General features: G+C 39.2%; 1 protein-coding gene across 3 annotated transcripts in view; it reads right to left on the bottom strand.

Annotated features, from left to right (window-relative positions):
* The window catches only part of LOC148871039 (phosphatidylinositol-3-phosphatase myotubularin-1-like), a 65,862-nt gene that overhangs the window by 24,787 nt on the left and 21,985 nt on the right, over nucleotides 1-19,090 (bottom strand). For all 3 annotated transcript variants that reach the window (XM_088968789.1, XM_088968790.1, XM_088968791.1), the window contains exons 7-12: nucleotides 10,883-11,172; nucleotides 10,688-10,761; nucleotides 10,542-10,605; nucleotides 10,256-10,321; nucleotides 4,632-4,731; nucleotides 4,382-4,495 (exon numbers count right to left, since the gene is read on the bottom strand). In XM_088968789.1, coding sequence (XP_088824915.1) covers nucleotides 4,382-4,495; nucleotides 4,632-4,731; nucleotides 10,256-10,321; nucleotides 10,542-10,605; nucleotides 10,688-10,761; nucleotides 10,883-11,172 — 708 coding nt within the window. The remainder of the gene's footprint in view (nucleotides 1-4,381; nucleotides 4,496-4,631; nucleotides 4,732-10,255; nucleotides 10,322-10,541; nucleotides 10,606-10,687; nucleotides 10,762-10,882; nucleotides 11,173-19,090) is intronic.

A 19,090-nucleotide genomic window follows, 5' to 3' on the forward strand; every position in this document is an offset into this window, starting at 1 on the left:
TGGACATGGTTTGAGAAACTTTGTACGGCCATGAAGAAAGTGGGGTACACTTAGAGCGGTGCGGATCATACATTGTTTACAAGGAGACAGGATGAAAAACTTACAGCTCTCATTGTTTATGTGGATGATATGGTGATTACTGGAAATGATGTGAAAGAGATGAACAGGCTGAAGGAGTTCTTAGCTTCAAAATTTGAGATCAAGGACCTAGGAAATCTGAGATATTTTCTCGGGATTGAAGTTGCTAGATCAAGAGAAGGAATCTACATATGTCAACGAAAATATGTGCTAGATCTCCTAGAAGAAACAGGCATGATGGGGTGCGGGCCAACAGACACACCGATAGAACCGAACCATGGATTACAAGAATCAATGGGTGAGGAATACTGTGATAAGGAAAGGTACCAAAAATTGGTAGGAAAACTGATATACCTATCCCTCACTCGGCCAGACATTGCCTATGCAGTGCATGTTGTCAGTCAATTCATGCACTCACCAAAGACTCCTCATATGAGAGCAGTGGAAAGAATTCTAAGATACTTGAAAACTTGCCCAGGGAAAGGAATTCTATTCAAGAAGAACAACCGACTTGAAATTGAAGCCTACACTAATGCTGATTGGGTTGGGTCTGTTGGAGACAGAAAGTCAACCTCAGGTTACTGTACATTCTTGGGAGGAAACCTAGTCACATGGTGCAGTAAGAAGCAGAATGTCGTGGCTAGATCAAGTGCAGAAGCAAAATACCGAGCTATGGCACACGGGGTTGCTGAACTCTTATGGCTCAGAGCTCTCCTTAATGAGCTTGGTATCAAGACTGAAGGTCCTCTCAAGTTGTATTGTGATAATAAAGCTGCTATCAACATTGCCAATAATCCAAGACAACATGACAGGACAAAACATATTGAAATTGATCGACACTTTGTAAGAGAGAGAATTGTTTCAAGGGAACTCTGTGTGCCTTATACTCCATCAGAAATGTAGATTGCAGATGTACTAACAAAAGGGCTGGCAACTACAAAGTTCAAGGACATACTTGGCAAGCTAAACATGATTGATATCCATGTTTAGCTTGAGGGAGAGTGTTAGAATGATATGTCAGAAGGCTTGAGTGTGTTCGGCTGAAAAGAATTCCTATTAGCCCATTCTTATGTTAAACTTATCTTGTAACTGGGCCTTTGCAAATGGGCCTAATCTTGTTTATGTCTTAAGTCTTCTGGGTGTCCCATCACTAATCAGGGGTATCCCAGTAATTTCTTGTATTTTATACTTCACTTACATATAAATAAAGGCATGGTCGACTGCAAGTACAGTTCGACATTTCCAGCATCTTTTCTTCTTCTCTTTTCTGCTACTTCGACTACAGTGGTTCAGCTTTCACACCCAACAGAAAATCTCCTTAAACAGAAAACCCAAAAGCTAGCACTAGTCATATCAAGGGCTTTAAGCATTCAGCAGGTACTGTAGTTCTAACTCCCGAAGTGCTCATCTAGGGTATTCTTCCCCTCCTAAAACCAATAAGCCCAACTTCTTGCTCACTTGGAGACCAGTTTCCACCACCTTTTGCTCAACTTTTCGAACTCTATCCAATTCCATTCCTTCCCCTTGCTCTTCAGCTTCATCAACTTCTTCTGAAGCATCCTCTTTCTTTATCATTAACAGAAAGATTTCTTTATAGAAAAATATATAAGGTTTAAATACAAAGGTGGGGGGAGGTAAACTCTTTTAACTATCCCCCAATGAGAGAATTACAATGTGGCTCAAAATATGTGATTGCTTCCCAGTTCCCACCCCTTGTTTGACAAGTGCATCTGCAAATGCACTTCCATTCCTTGAGTCAGCCACTTGAATTGTCTTTGTTCATCGATATGTTCATAATCCATCATTTGCCTTCCCTAACCAGCCAATTACCACTTTTGAATCTCCTTCAATGATCAGCTGATTAACATTTAGCTCCTTAGCCTTTTTCACCCCCTCTAACAAGGCCAAAATTTCTGCTTTCAGAGAATCCCTAATCCCAATTTGGCCTGAAAAAAGAGCTATTACTGAACCTTCCTCCGATCTGAAAACACCACCAACCCCTGATGGCCCCAGATTACCTTCGCTGCTGCCATCAAAGTTGAGTTTGGTAAAGCCTGCAGAAGGTGGGAACCATGAAGGCTGAGCGATGCTTCTGCTTGGAGTTGAGGCTGCTACTTCCTGCCAATTGTTCAAGATGGTCTCTAAGGGAATGTCACCAAACATCTTCACTGTTTTTACCCAATGGGCCACCCTAAATATATGTTGGTTCCTTTCCTCCCAAATTGTCCATCAAACCGCTGGTACACCTCCATAGGAATCTTCCCCCTTAATAGTCCAATTGTCAATAGAATAACCGAAGAGGCTTTGTATACTTGAAGGGGGAGTCCACTTGCAACCAAACAAAGAGAGAAACCAACCCCAAATAGGAGAAACAAATGGGCAGGAGATTAGTAAGTGGTAGCAGGATGCTTCTGAAGCTCTTCCCCCAACAACACCCCTTCTTTTGCCAAAACCTCTTCAGTGAAGTCTGCTAATTTTCATAAAAGGAAGATGATTCAGTAAGTTGTACAATAGAAATCTTTAATAGTTAGGTAGCCAAATTAAGTTTGGAATGGTTATTGTCATTGGAATACCTTTCTCATGGCTAGAGCTTGCAAACCTTCAAAATTATAGGGAATTCCATTAGGTATTTCACATTTCTCAATCATGGATGGATGTTCAATTAGCTAGGGTTCTAATTGAAGTTCAAAAGCCTAGATCATATTCTAATAGAAGTGAATTTTCCATTTACAAGAGAGATGTATGAGGTTCCTAATTTTATTGAAGGAGAAGATTTGCTCACTCTTGACTTTGATCAACAAAATGAGGTCGGTGCTTGAGAAAGATGGAACTACTTGACAGGGTAAGGTCACGTGGAACAAAAGTGAGGGAAGTTGAAAAAAGGGTAAGTCAAAGCTTTTGCTAGACACTTGGATTCATTTGGAGTAATTAAATATGTGTGCAAAAGTTACATATATACATATATATGTATGAATGTATATAGTTGGACTGGGCTCGGGCTGGGTTTGGGCTACCTAAGGATTGGCCCAGACCCAGCCCAAAAAATTAAAAAGCCCGACTTATTGGGCCCAAACCCGACTCAAGGACCAAAAATCCAAGCCCAGTCCATGTAAAATTTCAGGCTGGGCTGGTTCGGGCTCTGGCTAGGCCCACCCAAGTGGCACCCCTATTACAAGCTAGTTCAGTCCAACACTCAACCCTAGTTGAGATGATACAAGCATGGAAATTAATACCTGTTATATCATTCAATGATGCTGGAAAAACTAAGCCAACTCCCTCATTACATCTTTCTTATGTGAGGCTGATAGTGAATCAGCATATTATCTTTTCCTTTTTTTTTTTTTTTTTTGAGAATTAATCAGCATACTATATTTTCAATCAGTCTGATTATGCAATTGGACTCTAAAATCACACTCTCATTGGCACACAATCATGTCCCCCTTCACTGTAGTTAAGGAACAGCAGCATTTTCTTCAAGAGATCTAACTCCTCTAAGATAGTTATGGACTTAAACACAGCTTATGAAGCACATTAGATTTTTGCTAGGGACAGATTCATTGACTTCTTCATAGATCACACATAGAAGGGGGGAAAGTTATTTTCTCATTCCCCATCCATCAGAACAGTACAGTCTATGAATCCCCATGAGAGCTCTCAAGTCATTTTTGACTACTGCTCAAACTAAGGTCAATAAGGTATTTGAAGAGATTTCAAGAATAAGAGGGAGAGATCCTTTTAATGTACTCAAAGTAGATAGAGATGGGCGAACTCTATCCAGGGAGGATCTTTTTTGTGCTACATTGTAACTCGTTCTAGTATATTGGAAAATTGTACTTAACTAGCTTGGAAAGGTTGCATCTCGTGCCTCTCCTTGGGGACATTGTACTATTTATAATTACTGATTAATAAATTTCTTTCATATCAAAAAAATATAGTCTTGACTATTTTATTTATCTAACTATTTTATCCACTAAAAGACAAAGCAAAGTCATTCAGTTTAGCCATTTCAGTCATTAGCAATTTAGCATACAGCCCCCTAGTAGCCCAATGGTTGGAAACGTAAACATGCCAATGATTAGCGGTTCAATGTCATTTCACAACATTAAATGGAAATGTATCACTGAATCACAAGTACATAATAGGCTTTCATTTAATAAATCAAGAAAGAAACTATTCATGAATTTGTCTCCCTGCCAATTAAAATTAATCTATCTCAAACGTATTTAGTTAGACATATCCAAAAAAAAGAAGAAACTGAGCACTGCTAAAATGAAGAGATCATTGAGGCCCATGCAAATCTGACCAAGAATGATGACATTCCATCTGAAGAAGTGGCACCATGAGTATCTATGCAGTCCCTGAGTCGAGCAAAACTATCCCTCATGGCATGGATATTGTCTATTCCAAAGAAAACAATCTGATGAAATCATGAAATGGCATAAATGCATCAATAGAACAATACAAAGTATAATTACATAAATTCAAGGGGCAAGATCCACACAAATAAAACACAGATCAAAAAAAAAAAACTCTTCACATGTCAAAACTCAGACCTCAGATTGAAAATAATTAGAGGATGACTCAGAACCACCTCCCATTGCACCATTTGCTAAAGCATTTTTTCTTGGTCTTGCATCAGCAATATAGAGCTTCCTAAGGAAACAACATTCCATTTATTAGCCAAAACAGAAATAATAAAAGGAAATATCACATAAATGCAAACAAGATGTATCCATTTGGTATATATCACCTCACATGTGTTTCTCTTTAGAGCTATATGCATCTATAGAATTTAGGGTTTTTCTTTTCTTTGTTAGGATTTTAGAATACAGATGGACTCAGCTAGGAGATGATGGAACTTTTTTATACCAATTTTTACTTTCCACTTAAGGAAAAAAAAAAAAGGGAAAGCCCAGTCAACAAGGCTCCCGCCAATGCGGGGTCTGTGGTGGAACAGATGTAGACAGCCAAGCCCTGCAGATACATAGAGAGGCTGTTTCCACGATTTGAACCCTGGTCACCCAGGTCGCAATGGAGCAACCCAACTGTTGTGCCAGGGCTCACCCCCTACTCTCCACTGAAGAAGAGAGGTAAAATCATGTAGAGATGCAAAAGAGCAGCAATCTTGCAGTGCATTCCTGAAAAAAAGACAAATGCTAGAATCTTCAAGAAAAATCAAGGAATTTTGGAAGCACTCATTGAGAATATGGTATCAGGGTGGCTCATTGGGTGAAATCACTGAAAGTTGTCAGCATATTCACAACTGATGACATTATTAGAAATTGGCAAGCTGTGATTTGCTCAGCCTCATCAAGGGTTCTCATAAACACTCCTTGCCCCCCCCCCCCCCGGGGAAAAAAAAAAAAAAAAACTTAGTACCATCAAGTTAAATTTTGATAGCTGCAGTTCAAAGAACCAAGGAGCCTCAAGAATTGGGGGAGTTTCAAACATGTTGGTTATGACTTGTGAGTGGAGATTTTAGTTTCGCAAACCTAGTATGGGAGGGGATTCAAATGTAACTGTGCCTGGTACATAAGAAAATCAACTGGTTCATGGAAATATAGACATGTGATTAGGGAATATAGAAAGTTGGATGGGAAATTGCACGTAGTCTATAGATGGATTCTGATATCAGCTAATACTTTTAGATGGTTTAATTTAATAGGGTGCAACCAGAAGCTAGTTGTATTGGAACTTCATTCCCAAGGTGGGGTTGTTAAGTAGAAAATTAGTGAGAGGCTAGAAAGGACTATCCAATTATTTGGACGTATATAAGTACCACTCTTTTAAAATATTAATAAAGCCTTTTGATTGCTACTGATGAAAAATGGCATAAAATTGAACTGAACAAAATACAATTAAATTGCACCACAGTCAATAAAAAATAGTGTAAAAGTGAACCTCCTTTTATGTCAAATAGTGGACCTGTCAAAGGTCCCAGGGGAGAGAGCTATATGGTACCATCAGGTACTCTATTAGAATAGGATCCATTTTCTTTTCATTCAAAAGCAGAGACCAAGTTGATGCTTCACAAGGAATTTCAAATCGTTGTTCATATTGACATTTTGATTGAATTAGCTAGAGGAGGTTGAGCAGAGATTCTAAGAATGGTAGTGGGTTGGATGAGAAATGGCTCCCATGGGTCTTGGAGTTAACACCTAGTTCAGTTGAATTCTAAGATCTGCATCATCTACTGATGCCTTAATGATATAGAATAAAGAGGTGTGGTGCCAACCTATTCCTCCAAAGGTGGGAAGTTTTTGTTCTGAAGCCTTTCTGGAAAGAGTTAACACAGGAGATTTGCTTCAAAGAAAAAGGCACTATAGATGTTTGTCTCCTCACTGGTGTGTCCTCTCCAAAGCTGCTGGTGAGTCTGGGTATCGCTTACTAATTTCCTGTCAATTTGCAAACTTTATTTGGGAATGACTTACTTCTCTGTTTGGGTGCAGGTGGAACTCCCCAAAAAATGTGCAAATCTTGTTTTCTTCCTCTCCTTCCAACTGGCCAACAAAAAGGGCAAAGATTATGTGGAGATATGTTAGGGCTGCAGTGTGTTGGACTATTTGGGAAGAAAGAAATTCAAAGATCTTCTCAGAAAAGGAGAGAAGTGTAGAAGCAGTGGTAGAAATGACTCATATAAGGGTAATTCCTTGGCTGAAAACTTTGGATCTGTTTGCAGAATTTTCAGTGGATGACCTGATTAGAAATTGGAAAGAAATTGCAAATTCAGCTTCAGTCAGGAAGGTCTCAAGCTCCTACTGCAAATTCAGCTTCAGTCAGGAAGGTCTCAAGCTCCTACTGCAAATTCAGCTTCAGTGGATGACCTGATTAGAAATGACTCAAACTGAATTTTGATGGCAGCAGAATGGGTAATCCAGGGTCTTCTGGAATAGGGGGAGTTATAAGGGATGAAAAAGGGACTGTGTGAACCATGTATTCCGGTCCAATTGGAGTGGGAAACTCATTGAGGGCTGAGGTATTAGGCTATTAGCAGCTCTGGAAGGGGTTCAAAGGGCCAAAGACCTGTATATAAACAAGCTGATCATAGAAGGAGACTCTGAGACTGCAGTTAGCTGGCTAAAAGAAAACAACTCTAGGCTCTGGAGCTACAGCAATGAAAAGAGGAAATTTAAATGGCTGACCAAGGACATTGAAGTTCGATGCACATGGGTAAAGAGAAGTGCAAATTCATTTGCAGATGGCTTAGCTAGGCATGGGGTGAATGAGAGTTCTGTTTTTTGGGCTCAGTTGTAATTGCTCGTATTTTGGGTGTACATTGACAGCTGTGGAGAGTTAAGATATTTTAGCTCCCCTCTCTTGTCTTACCTTTTTTCTTAGTCAATTAATGAATCTTCTGTTATTGATCAAAAAAAAAAAAAAGATAGAGAACAAAGGGAAAAGCCTCCAAGCTTCACATGGTAGGTAAGAAAGGCGGGATCTGAATAGGGTAAAGAGATGCAAAATAGAAGGTGTAGAGATGGTGAGCCAAATGGGCCTTAGTGTCTTATTTTCTTATTGGGCCTATTAGTTTCTTTATTTATTAGCTAATGGGCCTTAGTTGGTGGTTTCCTTCTTTGTTTCTTTGTTATCAGTTCAGCCACCCTACCAGGGGCACCCTTGTAATTATACGTTAAATTAGAATCAATTCTAATAAAACATGATTAAGGGACTGAAGAGAGACACGATTAAGCTCTCTTCCTCCTCCCTTTTCTTCCTCTTCCTCTTTCTCCTACACTTCTCTTTCTTTTATTTCTTCTTCTCCAAATTCAGAATTGTTGCTGATTTATATTTCATCTGAAGGGTTTCAGATCTGAAACATAGAAGAGAATAAAGAAGAGAAAGTGAAGACCACACTCTTAGAAGAGAAAGTGAGGGAGAAAAGGAGGTTCACCTTATAATATTCACTCTTAGAAGAGAAAGTGAGGGAGAAAAGGAGGTTCACCTTATAATATTCAAACTTTAAACTTTATATCATTCATTTAGCCCATCTCATTCTATTACAGTTGTAGGCCCTTTAAAGTTGTAGGGATTAGAGATAGGACAGCTCCTATGATAGATTCTAAGATAACTAAACATATTCCTACTTTAACTAAGACCCAGTCCCATCACAGACAAAGGTTTTTTTTCTGTTTTGAGATATCATATATCAGCATCAATACATACATATGGGAGTATGGGTGTATACAAGTTAATCCCTGTAGAACCACTAGTTGTATACAAGTTTCTCAGAAAACCAACAACTTCAGCTATTAGTGTTGCTTATACAAAGATTCATAATTTAAAAATAATGGAATAGTTTCCTGCACTCCTTACAGACCAAGACCCACAAATAAAATGTCCCAATGGCCTTGCCCACAATCTGCACTGGATTAGTAGTTTTCTCTCAAAACTACATGCATTTGTTTCTTCCTGAAGTATCCAAAGCATCACAAAAAGGAACAAAGCCTGCAGAGCCTTGTGCCTCTTGTCCAAGACATTCACCATCCAGCAGACAGACTCCTTATAGATAATGGAAAGACACATTATGCCCCAAAAAATGTTTAAAAAGTAGCACCAAAGAAGGAATGCTGACCACACAATGTAAAGACAGATCCACCATCCTTCCACATAGGCCACACGGCATATCCTGGATTGGCATTCCACTCCTTATCAACTGGTCTATGGTTAACTATTTCAAGCACCGCCATCAAAACCAAGCCTAATACTGTTAATCCAGGTAAGCCTGTATTGGTGTGAAAATTTTAATAAATTCTCATGCAACATAGTTCACTCAATCATGTGATTAAGTTTTTATTATTTTGGGTAAGGCCCATTCAGGGAATCTAATGGATTGTTCCCCTTAATTACATCTCCACAAGAAAGTAGAGAACACCTTTTGATTCTGATTTAGAGAAATGAAAGCATAGAACAAAAGAAAAGAACGATAAGTACTTCTTAAAAAGAACTTTTCATTTGCATTTCTTTTACATCAAGTGTACAAGAAAGAGAAGAAAAAAAATACAATTGAGAAACTCCGCAACAATACATTTTTTTTTTATAATTAACTCTGCAACAATACATTTCTCTCTTTCTTTTATTTTTGATACAAAGAAGATTTCCTTCTCACTCCTTTCTTAACAATAAGTTGTAGTCAATCAGATGAAATATTGATTGTAGACAGCCTTAATCCTCTAGATTTTGTATACAAGAAGGGAACTGTAATCAATCAAGTTGAATATTTGATTGTAGACGGTTTTTATCCCTCTATTCTTCATTTTCTTTTGAAGGGAACCATAATCAGCCCTTGGGAATTAGACTGTAGATGGTTCAATCCCTAACTTGTCTTGATAGAGGGACCATATTCAACCAAGTAAAGGTACCTGGTCATAGATGGTTTATTTCCCTCTATTTCCTTTCTTAAAAGTAAAAATAAAAGAGAAAGGAAGAAAGATACATAGTAGAAGACATATATAGGAAGTATTTACAGAGAGGACTTTCCTTTAACTACTTGTATTAGTGAGATTTCTTTTCCTTCCCTGTCTTCCCTTGAGAACTTCTCTTTTCTTCTTGTATTAGTGAGATTTCTTTTCCTTCCCTGTCTTCCCTTGAGAACTTCTCTTTTCTTCTCTCTTTATCTTGGCTTTTCTTAAGAATCTCTAAGAGTGGTATGCTCTGAGACACAATTTTCTCCTTAGAGAAGAAGACCACTTCTAGCTTCTCCTTAAGGACCTTAAATAGGGAGTGGGGTAGTTATGCAACTACCCTGTCCCCCTAGGTGAAGGATGCCTGTCCCTCCCACTTAAAGAGAGGGAACTCCCAGATGGGATACCTTTTTTTAGTTTTGATGATTTAACTAGCACATTAGCCAACCCACTTATATGGGTTATAAATTATTTAAATATTATTTGGAGTTAAAAAATAATTCTACAACAGCCTATGATTTCATCAATGCATCTAATCTTTGAATGCCCTCTTTTTGGCTTTCAATCATAACACTAATTCCACCATAGTTTCACATTTCCTTGTTAATGAATAACTTCAAAGTCTTGAATCTTGTTGAATTGCTTCCATCTTGAGGAACAATCTCACATAAAGTTCTATGGATAAAGAAGGAAGGCATGACGCCATCTGAGTGCAAAGTGGATGAAATAGAAGATAAAAAGGAAAAAACAAGTAGATAGAAGAAATACAAGCTTACCTCCGTGGTCCCCTCCCACCAGCTGTCTGAGTGCAAAGTGCAGCGACAAGCTTTTCATCAGCATTGCTGCAAATCAATGCAGAGAAGTGGATCAAGGAAATCTCAACCACAATATGAAATGAAATAAGAAAAATTTGGGTGGTTATAAAACTGATTCAGTTAGACAGAATATGTAATACAATCACTTAAAGACGAGTTCTCGACTAACAGCTTCAGTCTGTAGAAGTTAAATGAAATAAAAGAGGCCCATAACCTTCCACTAATCAAGAAAATCAACAAGAGTTACCTCCTCGTATTCATCATGAGACCAACTAAAGGTTGAGAAGAACGTGCAAGAACAGCACCAGTTCCTACAACACATCAGAAGATTTTACAGTAGAAGAAAAGTTGTATGTCACATTGGCTAAATAACAGAAGGCATTATATCAAAACCTGGATGACACCACGAAATTACAGGCAACCGACACCTTGCACGAAAAGTAGAAGCCTGCAGCACTTCTTCATCACTAGAAGTAGCATCCCAGAAAGTAATTAGAATAGCAAAGTCTTGCCTAAAGTTCTAGGGTTTCTTGTAGAAAATCTGAGCAAAAAGTTTAATTTTGAGATTTCATGAGTTCAATATCCTACCTGATACTCTTAGGGACAATAAAGGAGAATGGATATGTTGGACACATTGTGTAGTTGGAGTTCACCCCACTTACTCTCCACCATTCATTGGACAGACAAAAAGTTCTATCTTCAATTGTACGACTTGATGCATGATAGGATCCTTTTCCAAGAAGCCGAAAATACTCGCTCAATAACCTTATCCTTGGGTTGGTACCTTTAAATTTGGAAGGTGCACAAGTGAAGGCATAAAGATCCCACAATCGTGCTGGCCTTGTACACCTTGATAATGCAGCAACAACAGAACGCCTCTGCAAGAGTTAACATTACCATGCATAACGACCAAATCAATAGACTTTATATGGAACAAAGGACTAGAAAGCTTGCATGTTTAACAAAAAAAAAAAAAACAGAAAACATTTTTCAGTGTTTTTAAAAAAGAAAAACAGATGAAAACATATATTTTCAGTCTACTTATGTTCACTAAAAAAAGTTATACATCAACCATGTAAATGGAAATTCCCAATACAGTACAATAAGGATATTCAGATAATGGAGAAACTGTTCCACGATAAGACTCAACTAATCATCTTCTTATCCATTTCAAGTGTCCCTCATAGTTTTCAAGGCGTCTAGGCGATTCTGGGCGACACTGAGGCACCTAGTCACCTAGTCGCCTAGGCGATAAAAAATTTATAATATGAAAAACTGACTTTTGGCTAGTTTCCTAGTTTTATATACCATTCAGCATGTATGTTAATTGAAAAATAGCAATTCCCATTATTAAGAACATTAAATTTCCTCTAAAAATGTGGCAAATCATCACATCTAAAAGATAAAAATCTTTTACATATATTAATTTCATTATTTCCAAAAATAATACTACTATAATAAGTATTTAATAGAGCAAATTCATATTAATTAGCAGCTAAAGAAGGTTATTAACTTTATATGATAAATATTCAAGATGGAAAGTAAAATAGAAAAAAAAAAAAACAAGGATGGAGTTTTTGTTTTATTTAATTAGAGAGAGAATAGAAAAAAAGAACTTTATTATTCTATTATTTTTTCCCCTTTCTTTTCTTTTCTTTCTTTCTTTCTTTTTCTCTTATCAAAACCCTTTGATCTTTTAAATTTCAATAGTAAAACATTAAAACAAAATATAATTGATATATATAGCACATAATAAAATGTATCAACACATACATTAATAAGATACAGCAATATAAGTGATATTACAAAAGGCACCCACCTCGTCATTTTTCTCGCCTTGGTGGGCGCTTAATTGCCTAGGCGGGTGCCTAGTTGCTAAAAGTCAAGGCGTTTGGGCGAGGCGCCCAGCCAAGGGTGCCTAGTCGCCTAGGCGATGCCTTGATAACTATGGTGTCCCTCCAATATCTGGAAGATATGTAGATAATCCAGTTCTATTTCCAGATGGATTTCTATCTTTTCCTAAAGAGAGAGGTAAAATTATGTGCAAGTTTTCCCATGACCCATTAAAGAAATAGCAATCTCCTCCAATTGTCCTGAATCTCCAACGGCAAAGATAATTGATTTCTTTACTATCCTAAATGGATTCTGATGATTATGAAAGATAATTTTTAGGGAGAGCAATAAATAACAGTTATTAGAGGAGGCATGTCATAGAGAGCTTATTTAGCAGTAGACTTCGTATCTAAGTCAACAAATTTTAGAGTGGATTGGGAGCATAGAGCAGGTTCACACTGCTGGAGAATGAAAATTGAAAAGCTGCAAAGTTTGGGAGCAAGCCAAAAGCTGTATAATTAACTAAAATGTATGTATGCATGTAAATAGGTAGATATGTATTTTAAGTACAGGTACAGGTATGTAGGTAGGTATATAATTCCAAGTTACAGCTGGATGTAACTTTCGGGGGGCACTCGGGCAACTTTTTTTTTTTTTTTGATCATCGGCACTCAGGCAACTTAGTTAAACCATTTGGTTTTCTAAAATGAGTACTATTGAAGCAGTTGTGGGTGGTAAGTCCCACTTAGAAAGTCAGATATGTACCTTTCTCCATATTACTTTCTTTTGTTAAATCTTGACAATGAGTGCATACTTTTCTTATATAAAGACACAACTTGCCTGTTAGCATAGTTTTCAAGGCACCTAGGCATCACCTGGGCGATGGATTTATTTAAGTAAAAATCAGATATCCTAGTGTAGTTCCCTAGGTTCCATAACCAACTCTCTTTAAAAACTATCCATAATTTTCATAAGAAAATTATTAACTTCATGTTTAAGTCTAAAAAATCAACATATTCATGGGAAGAAAAAGAAGAAAGGAAAGAAAATTCAAAAAATATAGGGGCTGAACCCCTATTTTTGTTCTAGGAAAAGAAGAAAAGAAAAGGTGGAAGAAGAAGAAGAAGAAAATGTGGCAGAAGTGTAATGGAGTTCGTGCAGGCAGGTCAGTGGAGGAGATCCTTGAAGATAGAAGCAAAAAATTTCCTGTCCGAAGAGATGAGAATCAAGGGGAAGGTAAGCCTGAAGGTAAGGGAAGCAAAAAAGGGTACAATATTGCTGGAAGGATTAGAAGTGATCGAGTGGCTAAGAGATTTCATAGCTGGAGCCTGTTCAAAAGGTAAGCAGATAAACTGGCAGGATTTTAGTACATTAGAAGGGAGAAGACATGTTGTTGAATGTAAGAGGAATAGAAAAGGCTTCTTCATAGCTTTGGCTGAATTCTTTGGAAAGGGACGAAGGCAACTGGTATGTCTACCAATAGGAAAACAGAGCCAAGGATGGCAGGAAGTTGACTGGTTGCTCAAAGAGTTTTTAGCTCAAAGAGTAGCAAATGATAAAAAAGCCTCCATAAGGGAGGAGAAGGCATATCTCAGCAACAACAGGGTAGAACAAGGGCCAGTGGTCATGGCAAAAACAAAAGGCCAATGCAGAATGGTGGGAGGTCTAGAGAGAGAAGAGTGGGATAGTAAGTTTGTGATACAAGCCAAGGAAAAGGTTAATGATTGGAGGAGGGTAGCTGACTTACTGGCAACCAGGTTGAAGCTGAAGAGTGTCTTCATAGTAACCCCCTTCGATAACTGTAAAGCCCTCCTAGATCTAGTAGAGAATGAATTGGAAATATCAGCTATCAATGTTCAGGCTGACTTTGGGTCATTCAGTCTTTAAACGGAATCCAACAACCAACTCCAAGGATTTATTCGTCGAAGATGATGTGGTGGGGCATGTAATAGGCTTGCCATTTCATCTGCGGAAACAAGAAGTAGCAGAGTCTATAGCAGTACTGTGTGGAGGAATCTTGAAAGGAGCTTTCTGGGTGATCTTTATTCAGTAGCAATCCTACTAAGTGGTGTGAAGCCAGAAGACATTCCACGAGAGGTAGAGGTACGAACAGAGGGGAGTTTTGTCTCTGTGTGGCTAGCATCCACCATTGAAGCAGGGTTGTGGAAGGAGGCTCGTATGGTAGGAGGGGGGAAGGAAGAAGAAGAAGCATTACGTGGACTTGCGAGATTGGCTAATTCAAATGGGAAGGAATGTTTCACTAAAAAGGGCCAACAAATTCTAAGCCAAAAAGCTTTGGGGCAGATGGAAGGTCAAACCTGTAGAAAGCAAGAAAAGGCTATGACAAATGGCAGATCTTTTGCGTAGGTGGTGTCAGGGGAAATAGACAAAAATATACCAGTGTCTAAAGAGAGAGGGATGAACCAGCAACCTCAGATAGGAAGGGTTGCTGGTTCGACCATTAAAACAGGGGAGTGTGATTTGTTAAGAGCTCACATGGGAGGAAAAAACTTAGAAAATGGGCCCAGTCGAGTGGATACCTTTTCTGGTGGGACGGAGAAGGCAACTCAAGTAAAGGCTTTAAAGCTAGGTTCTTATATTACAAGTTTTGAGCCCAAGACCCATTACAAGACAGATGGGCCAGGGGACCCTTTAAGTAAGCACATGACTAGGAGGAGGGATGAGCTGATAGACGAGATTAAGCATCTATCTTCTTCTACCCCGAATCCCTCCTTTCGGTCGAACAGTTCAGGCGCAAAATCTCTAGACTCTCAGTCTCAAGGCTCTCTACAGTGGGTCCCATCCAACCTAGCGAACCATCTCTCACCAGATAGGCGCAACCTGAGATACCTGAAGCCTAGTGATTTGAACAGAACAGGGTTAAAAGATTGGTTGAGTGAACAAAACAGCAATGACGATTCTGATAGAGACGAAACTTTAAGTTTGGGAAGCCTGTCTCCGAAAAGCAATAATGATTTACTTGAAATAGAAAGTTTGCATACAGAGTTGTTGTTTTTAGAGGAAGAGATTGAAGAGGCTGGTGGCGGGAAGACTAGAAATGACGAAGAAAATGGTCCTAAAGCTGTGAAAACTCCTCTTCCTTTCGTCGAGGGAGCTGACCCTAAGTCTAATGAATTACAGGATGTTGGTGGAGAGGGACAAGAATCGGTCGTGAGGATGGTTGTGGGTATTCCAGTGTCGGAAACACAGAGAAAGGATTTCCAAGTGGGTAAGTTGTCAGGAAGTGATTCTTTCACTATGTCTCTACTTCACAACGTTGTCCAAAAAGGGGAAAGGCCTTAAAACCATTCGTCGCCTGTCAGCAACTCAATTCCAGTGATTCTAGTCCTACCCTCATCCTACCAGGTATGGGTATCAATTCTTTTTTTAGGTACTGACTTGTCTGTTATGCCTGTAATAGATATTCCAGCTTCCCATCCAGGAGGTTCTGATGCAAGAGAGAGGGTGATAGTGGAAGGAGGAGAGAGGGTGATGCAAATAAGTAGTAAGGGGGAGGCAACAGAATTTGGGAGTTGATCTGTACAATGGAGGAACTAAAAAAAAAGGAAGGATTCTTAGAGAGATGTTGTAGCCAAAATCAGTGTGAGCAGGGTAAAATTCTTCCTCAGACATTGGCTGGAAATGATTGAGAAAAGAAAGAGGATAATTGTTGTATTAGGAAGGGGGGGGTGGGGGGGGGGGAAGGAGCAAAGAAGAAAAATCGATGAAAATTATTAGCTGGAATGCAAGAGGGTTTGGGAGTGCAAGAAAGAGAAGGGTGATCAAAGACCTACTCCGAAGGGAAAAACCCGATATTGTGTTGTTACAAGAATCCAAAATGATGGAATTAGATGGGAGAAGGGTGAGGAGCTTTTGGAGGTCTAGAGGTTTAGGTTGGAGCTCATCTCCTCCTTGGGGAGCCTCGGAGGGGATCGTAACACTGTGGTGAGAGGATGTGGTGGAAGTAGTGGAAGAATTGATAGGCAGATTCTCAGTTTCCATTAAGTGTAAAAATGTGAAGGATGGGTGTGTATGGGTCTTAACCAATGTTTATGGCCCTAATTCCTATAGAGAGAGGAATGAGATGTGGGAAGAACCATATGCAATCAAGGGGCTATGGGATGGCCCTTGGTGCCTGGGCGGGGATTTTAATGTCATTAGATTCTCTGATGAAACCAGTAATCCCCAACAGGTAATTACAACAAGCATGAGGAAATTTAATGGTTTTATTGAAGAATGTGAATTGAAGGAAATACCTCTGCTACAAGCCAGTTACACTTGGTCCAACCTTCAGGAAACCCCTTTGTGTTTGAAGTTGGACAGGTTCTTATTTAACCTTGCTTGGGAGAATAGTTTGGAAAACTTGGTCGCTAGAGCGTTACCAAGGGTCACCTCCGATCACTGTCCTATCCAGATAGGCACTGAATTTTTTCCTATAGGACCCAAACCTTTTAGATTCGAAAATATGTGGCTTACCCATCCAGATTTTGGGAAAAAATAGAAGGAATGGTGGGGTGAGGATGAGAGGGGGGTTCTTATTTAACCTTGCTTGGGAGAATAGTTTGGAAAACTTGGTCGCTAGAGCGTTACCAAGGGTCACCTCCGATCACTGTCCTATCCAGATAGGCACTGAGTTTTTTCATATAGGACCCAAACCTTTTAGATTCAAAAATATGTGGCTTACCCATCCAGATTTTGGGAAAAAAGTGAACGAATGGTGGGGTGAGGATGAGAGGGGGGTAACATGGAAGGGGATCAAGTTTCATAAGAAATTAAAAAGGTTGAGAGTCAAAATAAAAGAGTGGAATAGAGATCATTTTGGTAGAATTGAGGAGCAAAAATTGTGCCTAATCTCTCAAATAGAAAACTTGGATGTAAAGGAATCTCAAAATGGGTTGACCGAGGAGGACAGAGTGTTAAGGAGACAATTGAAAAAGGATTTGGAAGAGGTGTTACTGAGGGAAGAAATTAGTTGGAGACAAAAATCTAGACACAAGTGGATTAAGGAAGGCGATGGGAACACTAGATTTTTCCATGATTTGGCAAATGGGAGACGAAGAACGAATCTTGTGACCAAGCTAGAGATAGAAGAGGAGGTGATTACCAACCAGGATGACAAACCAAGAAAATTTGTGCACCACTTCACATCGACTTATAGAAGACCAGTGAGAGAGCAGTCATGGAAGGAGTGGAATGGCCAAGAATTGATGACGAAGTAGCAAGGTGGCTGGAAAGGGATTTAGAGGAAGAAGAGATTAAGAAAGTTGTCTTTCTAATGGATAGATCCAAGGCTCCAGGTCCAGATGGCTTTACAATGGGTGTTTATTAAGACTGTTGGGAGGTGTTCAAAGAGGATTTAGTTGAAGTCCTTAAAGAATTTGCAGACAATCACATTATAAGCCCTGGAATTAATGCCACCTTTTTGGCCTTGATACCTAAGAAGAATGATGCCAACCACCCAAAAGATTATAGGCCTATTAGTCTGGTGACAAGCATCTATAAAATTCTGGCTAAATTGCTCTCGTTGAGGATCAAAACAGTCCTCCCTTCTACATTAGTGAAACCCAGGGGACTTTCATTCAAGGGAGACAAATAACAGATCAGATCAAAATTGCGAATGAGTGTGCGGAGGAAATGAAAAGGTCTAGGAAGAGAGGTTTCATTTGTAAATTGGATCTTGAAAAGGCCTATGATTTGGTGGACTGGGAGTTTCTATTAGAGGTTATGCGAAACTAGGGATTGGGGGACAAGTGGTGTAGTTGGATTTTTGGGTGTATCAGTACTTTTCACTACTCTATTCTGATAAATGGTATGGTGAGGGACTTTTTTCCAGCTTGTAGGGGTGTCAGGCAAGGGGATCCACTCTCACCCTTCCTTCTTACCTTAGTAGCTGATGTGATTAGTAGGAACATTACTAAGGTTGACAATGAAGATGCCTTAGGGGTTGGAGAATAATAGGGAGACACCAAATCCCCGTCACCCACCTTCAGTTTGCAAATGACCTAAATCTTTTGTGAATGAGGTTTTAGCGAAAAGGTAGCAAACCTAAAGGAGCTAATCAAAGAATTTGAAAGTATTTCTAAATTGAGAATAAATTTGAAAAAGAGCTACATAGCGGGTATAAATTTGGAGGTAGGGCAGGTCGAGGCTATTGCGGAGTGTCTTGAGTGTTCCACCTCTGCTTGGCCTATGTCATATTTAGGGCTTCCTTTAGGAGAAAATCCTAGGGAGAGTAGATTTTGGACCCCAGTGATAGAAAAGTTTGAGAAGAGATTAGCCTCATGGAAGAGGGATTGTGTCTCTTTAGGAGGGAGAATTACACTAATAAGAGATACCTTGGCTAACTTACCTACCTATTTTTTGTCTATATTTAGGATACCAGTTAGGGAAGCTAGGAAAATGGAGAAGTTGGTGAGAGATTTCTTATGGGAGTTGGGACAAGAAAAAAAAGATCACTTGGTTAATTGGGAAATTATGTGCAAAAGTAAAGAAGAGGGGAGTTTGGGACTTGGGAGGGTAACTAGAAAAAATCAAGCCCTGTTAGGGAAATGGTTGTGGCAATGGCCATTGGAAAGAGAGAGATTGTGGCATGAGATGGTGGGAAGCATTCATGGGAGGTCAGAGAATGGATGGGATGTTGGTGTATCAAGGCAAGCTAACCTAGCAACACATTGGAAGGCCATTCACAACACCCTTCCTTAATTCCTCAATTTTATCAAGTATGAAGTTTGTTCTGGCAACACTATTCATTTTTGGGAGAGATTTTGTTGCTTTACTCAAGTCCCTTGGGAATTGGGGACTCCATCAGGGCAGAACTTTTAGCTACTGTACAATGGGTGCAATTTGCAAAACAGTTGGGGGTACAACACCTAACAAATGAGGGGGATTCCAAAGTGGTGGTGGGTTGGTTGAAAAATCCTGAAGAGGCTATGTGGCGTTACAAGAATGAAATGAAGAAATTTA

This window comes from Nelumbo lutea, chromosome 2 (genome assembly GCF_056320005.1).
Source record: "Nelumbo lutea isolate HS-2025 chromosome 2, American lotus-T2T, whole genome shotgun sequence".
NCBI lineage: Eukaryota > Viridiplantae > Streptophyta > Magnoliopsida > Proteales > Nelumbonaceae > Nelumbo > Nelumbo lutea.